Source organism: Hyperolius riggenbachi, chromosome 12 (assembly GCF_040937935.1).
Source record: "Hyperolius riggenbachi isolate aHypRig1 chromosome 12, aHypRig1.pri, whole genome shotgun sequence".
NCBI classification, from domain to species: domain Eukaryota; kingdom Metazoa; phylum Chordata; class Amphibia; order Anura; family Hyperoliidae; genus Hyperolius; species Hyperolius riggenbachi.
In genome coordinates, this window is record NC_090657.1 from 68,759,671 (window position 1) to 68,770,095 (window position 10,425).

The 10,425-nt window shown below is 41.8% G+C and overlaps 1 protein-coding gene across 1 annotated transcript; it reads left to right on the forward strand.

Moving 5' to 3' along the window:
• Positions 1-5,158: 5,158 nt before the first annotated feature.
• LOC137540945 (uncharacterized) lies at positions 5,159-6,682 on the forward strand. The gene has a single exon (XM_068262119.1). The coding sequence runs from the start codon at positions 5,159-5,161 to the stop codon at positions 6,680-6,682; it is 1,524 nt and encodes a 507-aa protein (XP_068118220.1).
• The last annotated feature ends 3,743 nt before the right edge of the window (positions 6,683-10,425 follow it).

A 10,425-nucleotide genomic window follows, 5' to 3' on the forward strand; every position in this document is an offset into this window, starting at 1 on the left:
AAGTGTGTATATATATATATTTATATATATATATATATATATATATATATATATATATATATATATATATATATATATATATATATATATATATATATATATGTATATATATATACATATATATATACATATATATATATATTTATATATTTGTATGTGTGTATATATATGTAAATATATATATATATATATATATATATATATCTATGTACTTTTCTGAATTATATTTAAATAGAGATAGATAAATAGAGAGAGATGGAGGGACTGGATGGCGATAGAGCGTTGTAAAGAAAGAGGGAGGGAAGGGGTTCAGTGAGTGAGTGTAAGGGATATGGACGTAGTTTGATGTGGTGAGGGAAAGCGAGGGAGGCAGGTAGGTAGGGCAAGTGATGTAGACATTGTGTGAGAGAGAGAGTGATATAGAGAGTTTGAGAGAGAGATAGAGTTTGAGAGAGAGATAGAGATAGAGAGATAGAGATAGAGAGATAGAGAGATAGAGATAGAGATAGAGATAGAATTAGAGATAGAGATAGAGAGAGATAGAGAGAGAGAGAGAGAGAGAGAGAGAGAGAGAGAGAGAGAGAGAGAGAGAGAGAGAGAGAGAGAGAGAGAGAGAGAGAGAGAGAGAGAGAGAGAGAGAATGAATATGAGTGAGATAAAGAGATAGAGAAACATACATTCAGAGAGACCGATAGAAAAAGAGATATACATATATGGCAGGAGGGTAGAAGCGTTGATGGAGGTGGGTGGGAGAGTGTGATAGAGAGACAGAGAGAGAGAGTCATTGAGGGAGTGGAGAGAGAGATAGAAATGGATAGAGCGTTTGAGAGAGAGAGAGAGAGAGAGAGAGAGAGAGAGAGAGAGAGTTTGAGAGAGAGAGAGAGAGAGAGAGAGTTTGAGAGAGAGAGAGAGAGAGAGAGAGAGAGAGAGAGAGAGAGAGAGAGAGAGAGAGAGAGAGAGAGAGAGAGAGAGAGAGAGAGAGAGAGAGAGAGAGAGAGAGAGAGAGAGAGAGATGAACATCAATCTAAGTATTAAGAAACCTGTATGAGTAAGTAAATTTGTAGTAAGTAAAAAATTTTTTTTTATTATCAACTTTATTTTTGTAAACAATTGCATTTATCGTTGTTGTTAAAGTTTGTTATAATTTAATATTTAAAATGTGTTATTAAGTATATGTGAAAACTTATAATTGTAGCAAAATATAATTACTTAATATCATGGTCATGGCAACCCCATTGTGTGTGAGTATTCTTTAGTAAACAATTCTAGATAGCACAATGGAGCTTGGTCATTACTTCAAAACCATATGACCTAAAGCACAATTAACCTAAATTTAACATCCATTATAATAATAATGCACATTATTGTTATGTGAATAATGTTGTAGTGTTTTCAATATCAAATTTCATTGATGTAACAAAATATCAACCGACATTTACATATACTTACAGCGATAACGGACGAGTACAGTCCAAAAATTTAAAATCACTCTAAACGGGGACCAAACACAATGAGTTAACCTATGAAAGAAAAATAAAACTGCATCATTGACCTATTCTTTAGATATCTTATAAAAATTACACAGAACCAAAGCTGAACATTAATTTACCACAAAGGAAGGACGGGGATATGAAGACAGAGATACGGGCTTGCCCTCAACTGACGCAACTCAATCGAAATAAACCTATGAAAAATTAAAAGCAAGTCAGTGCCATAAATCCTCTATTTTTGTCTCACCTATACATACAAAATGCACATGATCACTCTCTTACATTACTTACTTACCTAACCAACAGGCTGTTTCACTAACGTCCCGAAGGTCCACGGACAAGCAGGCGGGTTCCCAACAATCAAGGTCCGGAATGTCACGAAAGGGCCACGGACAGGCAGGCGGTTTGGCTGCAGTCCAAGTCAATCTGTGGAGAAGCACAAACAAGGTACAGGCCTAAGTTAGTCTTTCAGCTCGGTAAAGTTGAGAGAAAAGCCCTTCACAGCTCCTCCCACCATCTCAACTACTTACCAAGCCAACAGGCAGTCGCACTTAGGTGCCGAGTGGACACTGAGGAGCAGGCGGCTGGAAAAAAGGGAAGGCCACGGACAGGCAGGCGGTTTGGATGCAGTCCAAGTCAATCTGTGGAGAAGCACAAACAAGGTACAGGCCTAAGTTAGTCTTTCAGCTCGGTAAAGTTGAGAGAAAAGCCCTTCACAGCTCCTCCCACCATCTCAACTACTTACCAAGCCAACAGGCAGTCGCACTTAGGTGCCGAGTGGACACTGAGGAGCAGGCGGCTGGAAAAAAGGGAAGGCCACGGACAGGCAGGCGGTTTGGCTGCAGTCCAAGTCAATCTGTGGAGAAGCACAAACAAGGTACAGGCCTAAGTTAGTCTTTCAGCTCGGTAAAGTTGAGAGAAAAGCCCTTCCCAGCTCCTCCCACCATCTCAACTACTTACCAAGCCAACAGGCAGTCGCACTTAGGTGCCGAGTGGACACTGAGGAGCAGGCGGCTGGAAAAAAGGGAAGGCCACGGACAGGCAGGCGGTTTGGCTGCAGTCCAAGTCAATCTGTGGAGAAGCACAAACAAGGTACAGGCCTAAGTTAGTCTTTCAGCTCGGTAAAGTTGAGAGAAAAGCCCTTCACAGCTCCTCCCACCATCTCAACTACTTACCAAGCCAACAGGCAGTCGCACTTAGGTGCCGAGTGGACACTGAGGAGCAGGCGGCTGGAAAAAAGGGAAGGCCACGGACAGGCAGGCGGTTTGGATGCAGTCCAAGTCAATCTGTGGAGAAGCACAAACAAGGTACAGGCCTAAGTTAGTCTTTCAGCTCGGTAAAGTTGAGAGAAAAGCCCTTCACAGCTCCTCCCACCATCTCAACTACTTACCAAGCCAACAGGCAGTCGCACTTAGGTGCCGAGTGGACACTGAGGAGCAGGCGGCTGGAAAAAAGGGAAGGCCACGGACAGGCAGGCGGTTTGGATGCAGTCCAAGTCAATCTGTGGAGAAGCACAAACAAGGTACAGGCCTAAGTTAGTCTTTCAGCTCGGTAAAGTTGAGAGAAAAGCCCTTCCCAGCTCCTCCCACCATCTCAACTACTTACCAAGCCAACAGGCAGTCGCACTTAGGTGCCGAGTGGACACTGAGGAGCAGGCGGCTGGAAAAAAGGGAAGGCCACGGACAGGCAGGCGGTTTGGATGCAGTCCAAGTCAATCTGTGGAGACGCACAAACAAGGTACAGGCATCAATCACTTAATCTTTACGTGCACGCGCATCCACTCACCGATGCTCCGGGCCCGCCTCCATTTCACTTTTTGAATTTATGATTTTAACCACTTGAGGACCCACCCTTTACCCCCCATTAACGACCGGCGCTGTTTGTTTTGAGGTGTTCTGTGTGGGCTCTGCAGCCCCCAGCACAGATCAACGGACACACAGAGCGATCAGATTGCCACCCTTATTTCCCCCATATGGGGATGATGTGCAGGGGGGGTCTGATCGCTCCTGCCTGCAGGCATGTTGGGGGGGGGGGGGGCATCGGCGGCCTGCAGGCTATTCACGCCGTGAATTGACAGGAAGCAGACGCTCACACGAGCGGCTGCTTCCTGATTAATTATCCTGCAGCCGGCGACGCAGAACTTCGTCGCTGGTCCTGCTGCTGTCACTTTGCCGACGCGCGTTATGAGTGGTTAAAGTCATAACACCATTGCGCATGAAATTGCCATGTCGTCGGTCCCGCTGATGGCACATGTATTTTTAATCTGAAGTCCACTGTGGTCTTGGGTCTGCGCACTATGCTCCTGGTGCTATCAGGTGGAGCTAGGATACGTCAATGCTGTTGTAGTGTTTTTAAGACTTTAAAGTATTAAATACCAAAAGTCAACTGGAGGCGGGGCAGGAGCATTGTAGAGTGGCTTTGCGGTCCTGGGATGTCTGGGGTGGAACATTATAAGGCCCGGTTAACTAAAACTCATTTTCACACGACTGGCCTACAGTATCACTTTAAAAAGAGGATGTAACATTAATATTTTTTTGGCCAAATGTAAGGCACGTCCCAATCCCTAAAATGTTAAAAACCTCAGCAAAAATTTTTTTTAGATTCTGTGTACAAGTATTAACAACGTCTCTATTTCAATGGTATTCTTCTAGAAAATATAACTGTAATAATTTTGTTTTTGAGGGCCGAATGAACATTTGCAGCGGAACTTCCTTACTAAAAAAATGTTCCTGCATACTACTGCATAGAGTTGGATCACTCCACTCCAAGTAAATAACCGAATCACAAAAGAACCAATCAATAAACAACAATAACCAGGTTATATTATTGGTATGAAATAATGTGGTTTTGCACCATACATGAAAAGATTGATTTATACTTTGTTCACCCAAAAAAAAAAAAAAACAACAAATTTCCAAGTAAATAAACAGTTATTGCAGCAGACTCGACTCAACTACCCATCTTTCGATTGAAAACTAAGGATATTCCACTGTAAAACCTATCAAACACCTGTTTTTAAAACATCTTTGAAAGTAATTGGTACTTATTGTGAAATTTTAATTTAAATTTCGGTTGCCCAGATAATATTAATATTTCTACCCGCAAACAGAAAAATACATTATCTCCTTTAAATTTAGAAACATATACTCAATACATTAGTATTGTTGAACTCACATTCATAAGCTGGAATCCTTCTTCAACTATGCTGACGGAGTTCTCACTAATAAATTGATCACTGGTGCACGGACAAGTGTGTGCTAACACACACTGAAGGATGCATTTATGTACAGTATAAAAAAATTCTCAATTCCCCATTGGTGTTCACTTGTGTCAATCAAACAGGCAGAAATGAATTATGTTAAAAAAAAAAAAAAAATAGGCATGTGATTGGTTAGCAAAATCTTTATTTGGTGACGTGTCATTTTTTCACAAATCAGATACTCTCCCGCATTTTGGTCATGGGCGCGCTAAAATCTAAATTAAATTTCCTGACGTCAGGGAAACTTCATCTGCGCTTCTGAAGTACGGGTACCGCGGGAATGAAGTCACGTGACGGGAGTTAAGTCCCGCGCACACGTGATTACGTATGGTTTGCGGCCAGTTACGCCCTTTCCTCTGGCGCTGTGGTGGAGAAGAGGTGGCGTGCCGTGACGAGACAGCGAAACACAATGCCGGGCAAACGCGGACGTCCCACTAGGATCTCCAGACAGCGGCGATGTGGGAACTGCGACGACGAGCACGGTGCAGCTCACGGAAAGCGTGTTAACAAGAAAAAAGAGGTATCTGAGCAGATTCCCGAGGACGAAAACGTCAATGCAGGTGACGCATGTCAGACATTGTCTGACACAAGTAGTGTGACGCAGCAGCCATTGATGCCAGTGGTAGATGAGCAATCCCAAACAGTTACAATTTTTTTAGTACCTATGGAGAAAGCAACTGTGGCTAGTCCTGTAGATATTGTGAATTTAGAAAATAATCAAGATTCATCATCACAAAACCAAAACTTAGAAAACCAGGGCCTAGTTGAGGAAACGCACGAAGGTTCCATGAACGAGCAGGCCTCAAATTCTAATAATGACGTCAATCTTAGTAGTGAAAATCCCATAGATATGGAGTTGATGGACAATTTTGAAGGAGTTTCTATGCGTGAACCATTACTTATTGATACCGCAAGTGAAATTGTGAACTTCAGACTTGCACTAGATGATAACATTGATTCTGACGATGAGGGCGAGGAAGCATTAGATCTCAGTACAAGACCTGCCTGTCAAAACACGGTGGAGACCCTTGAGAATGATGTGCATGTTAGTTTTGATAGGGAATTAGACATTGGACATACAGAAAAGGAATCTGACCAAGATGCAAACCAAGCGAATGTGCATGAGGAAAATTATTTTAATCAATCTAAGGATGCAGAAAATGTACAGGAGCATAACAATAATTCAAAACACAGAGATTGTGATGATGAAGAGGAGGATGACAATAAGAGTGTTCAGGATGTTGCAGAAGGACAAGAATGTGTAGAGGATCAGGATAGTGAACAAGGTTCATCTAATTATGAAGATTATGAACCTACAACCAGCGTCAATGATTTTCAAGGAAACCGAAGCTCCTCAGACGGTTGGGGAGATGATGATAGCAGTTTTCTTGGTGATGAGTACTCAGTTCATGACAGTGCTGAAGATAATAATGATTCACAAGAAGATGTTGATACTGACACACTTATTTCAGAAGTTAATGACTGTGATAATCATAACCGACAACGAATTGCAGTGCTTCCAGATCATGCAAATGACAGTGCACCAGAGAATTCTGATGTGGTTGTTGTGAATGAAAATGTACTAGACAATTCTGAATTGCATAGGAATGATTCTGACATGGGCAGGCATGGTAATATGCAAACAAACGAAGAGGCCAATGCAAATAACGTGGACGAGAGTTTTAATGAAACGATCATTAATAATTCCCAGCAATCCAAAGGTGGGATTAGTAGAATGCCAAAATTTACAATTGCAGAAAATCTGATGTTGTGTCGCTTCGTATGTGCAGATTATGAGTTTCTGTTAAAGAGGGATAAGAATGAAGATGTTCGTCGGATGAAAAATCAGAAGTGGAAGTACATAGGAGAAAAGGTAAACACAAATTTCTATCAAGTTATCATTACCAATTCATTGATTACTTTTCAATACTGAGAATTAACGCCAAAAGTACTGTATCTTTTTAATAGTGTACTACCTCTTTGTAACATACTTTTTTTTCAAATCTGTCATTCAAATGTATAATGTTGTTATCTACATGCCCCTCACATGTGTTGTAATTTGCTTGACCTCAGTTATGTGCACTGAAATCTCCTCTTACCTGTTTGTAATGAGAAATTTCCATTTCATTTAGCCCCTGAGACAAGATAGTGAATACGCAGTAAAGGTCATTTGAAAGCAGCTGATTATAATATTCTGTATAGTTGGAAGTAGGCCTGAACGATTGTATGAAAAAATTGAATTGAGCGATTTCTGTTGCAAATCACGATTTCGATTCGATTCACGATTTGCTTCAAATTAAGCTTTGTTCCCCCTCTGTGTCTTTCTGTCCCGTCTCTCTTTCTGCACTCTGTGTCTTTGTGCCCCCTTTCTCTCTCTCTCTCTCTCTCTCTCTCTCTCTCTCTCTCTCTCTGTCTCTCCCCCTATTGTGCCCCGTCTTTTTCAGTGTCCCCTGTTTTTTTTTTTGTCCCCTCTGTGTCTCTCTCTGCACCATCTTGGCCTCTCTCTGTCTTGCTACCTTTGTGTCTCTCTTTGTGCCCCTTTTGTCTCTCTGTGCCCCCTCTGGGCCTTTCTTTTGTCCCTTTTGTGTCTCTTTTTGTTCCCTTTTTGTCTCCCTGTGCACGCTCTGTCCACTAAGCTGCGGTAGTTCTATACCTACCTTCCAGCATGAGCCTAGCGATGCCAGTCTATCAACTTCGTGTCCTGCAGGCTCTAATGCATGGCCTACTTATTGTATGTCACATGACATACAGGAACCAGGAAGTATGCCGTGCACAAGAACCAGCAGACGGCAAGAGAGGATGGACAGCGTTGGACTCCTGTGGAAGATCTGACTGACACTGCGGGTCACATACACGGTGATTTTGACGTTTCAAGCAGTGTCTCCAAACTTCCCCCTTGTGGAAATGTCACGATATTGACCACTTACACGAATCCGAAATTGTGAACTTGTTGATCGCGATTTCGATTTAAATTCGATTTATCTTTCAGGCCTAGTTGGAAGACAGTTGCAAGTTGACATACATAAATACTGCATATTTGTAACAGCAATAATAGTGTAGGAATTAAGTAAATATAATTAATTATAAAACATTTGAAATTCCGAAAATATCACCTGCGTGGCTACTCACCTAGGTAGCGTGAAGCCTCAGGATCCTAATGAGGTTTGGCACGCCATCCTTAGTAACTCGGTGTTATCCCTCATCATGTGTAGTTTGTCCAAAAAAACACCAACTGAAAATCCTCAGTTTAAGATTCCTCCAACTCAGCCTCCGACTAAGACTCCTCGACGCAAACTCCTTTAATTTGCACATTACAATATTTTTTATTACAATTAAGTGACATTACATTCTTGTCTAACATTACAAATCTTATGCATTTTAACAGACAGCAGAAGTGAGAAGGAAGTGTAGAGTACTAAATTGTTTCACTGTAAAATAAAAATAGTCCTTCTTAAGATTGAGTACTTGTGAACGGTACAATCCAGAAGAAAGGACAAATATAAGGCCCTAGGCAAGTAAAATGTGGGTTCATGTAAGAATGATGTGCAGGTAGTGTGCTGTGGAATGAGGAGATTGTAAAAAAACAACACCTCTGTGTTAAATGTATTTGGATTCCCTGCAGCTCGGATAGTAATGCATATGTAGAGTATAGTACTACTGTGTAACAAAGAAAACCTGAGAAAGAAGAAAATATTTTTTTATACATACCTGGTGCTTCCTGCAGCCATCTTCAGGCCAATCAGTCCATCGTTGTCCTTCTCCATCCAACGTGATGTTCTGCTATGTAGTGATGGTACTTGAGCCAGTCGGATGTACTGTGCATACACACTCTGTCCTCAGGAGCATAGTACACCTGTGCAGCACTATTGTGCAGGTGAAAAATGTTCCTGGCTGTGTGAGCGACATGTGGACGGACAGCGATGACTGGCTGAATTTCCAGTACTCATAGCGGTAGATCCGGATGGTTGAGGACAGCGCTGGACTGATTAGCCTGAAGGGTGCTGTAGGAAGCCCAACGTATGTATAATACTTTAATTTTCATCAGTCTCCGGTATCCTTTAATGTTTAATCAAGAAGGGAAATTTTAACCACATCTCTCTGCTGTTTTCATTCAAATGACTGTTAATATTTGAATTACTTTTGTAACAGAACACCAGGAGTTGAAAATTTTAGATAACAACATTTTTTTGTGGTTGAGAATTTAGTCAACCACAACACTTTTCTGCTAGCCATGCCTTCAATTTATATTCCAGTATATGTTTAAATGTTCGGTGCACACTGATAGGGATGCTTAGGCACTATCAACTCTTTGATTCCGGCATAAGTTGACTTCACAATAACACCTCATACTCCACAGACGCTTTATTCTCTAGAGAAGACAGGCACAGGTACTATGCCTTAAAAATTAATACTGCTGTCTTCAAAATTGTACATGTAAGCATATGTAGCATTTTTGGATGCACCTGTCAAAAGATAAATTTAGAAGAACTCTATGAAAAAGGCAGAGTTCTGCATTGACATCATAATGTGCCTGTATTAACTACCAATAAGTTTATGTATGCACTTTGCGTCACAATGGCCTGTATATGTATTAAGGGTTGCACTGCTTAATTTAAACTTTTCATTTTCTTGCTACATTTTTGTTTACCAAGGTTTCCGAAATTAAAAAGGTTAGGCGTACAGGAGAGAGATGCAGAAAGCGGTTTCAACAGTGTAGACGTCTCGTTGTAAAGATGATGGAAGACCGAGACATACAGGATGCAGAGTATAACCGCTGGCAAGAATTAGTTAGAAATACAGTGCGGTCTATGCCCAAAGTTGCTCGACGGTTCGGTAAGGACAAATTGTAATAAATTTATTTTAACGTTCAATAAATGTAAATAATATGCATCCTTAGGTTCACTAGATGTCCCTTCTGCAAAGTATTAGGGGGGGTGATAGTGAACGATTGATGGGTGATTGAAGGTTAATTGATTGATGGTTAATTAGTGGGTGTTTAGAGGAAAGAACAGATGTAAACAATGCACTAGGGAGCATATAGGATGACAGTTTTTAGAGAGTAATAATGTCGTGGAAGGGTAATCATATGCGCACTAGCGCCATGTTATGTTCTGATGTGATGGTTGGAAGTGACAGCTAACGATTGATGACTGATTGATCGGTGATTGAAAGGTGATGTTCGTTGGCTTATTACAAGGGGGGACAGTGTACAGTTTACAGGGGTGGTGGATGGTGTGGTCTGGGAGAATGAACGGTGCTGGGGGGGCCCGGGTGGCAGTTAGGTCCATAAACAAATAAAAAGTTTGAAAGAAAGTGACATGGAGTGATTGATGGGTGATTAGGTGGATGTTTTGTTTTGAAGTAGGTGGTTTGGCGGTTGGCCGGGGGAAGATCGGAGTGTTGCTGTGACGATCAGGGGCCAGGGGTGGTGGAGGATCAGTGTGCTTGTTGCAGACTAGGGTGGCTGCAGCCTGCCCTGGTGGTACCTTAAACATTGTGACCACCAGGGCAGGAGGCAGCCTGTATGATACGCTTAGTATATATTGAAAAACAAATCATATGCTTGGTATGCGTCGATGGTTGAGTTAGCAGCTCGCCAGCGCTTGGAAAAGGCCAGCAAGCTGTAGCTGCTTGTGGACGGAACCAGTTGCAGTGGGCAACGCACGTCGTCAGTGA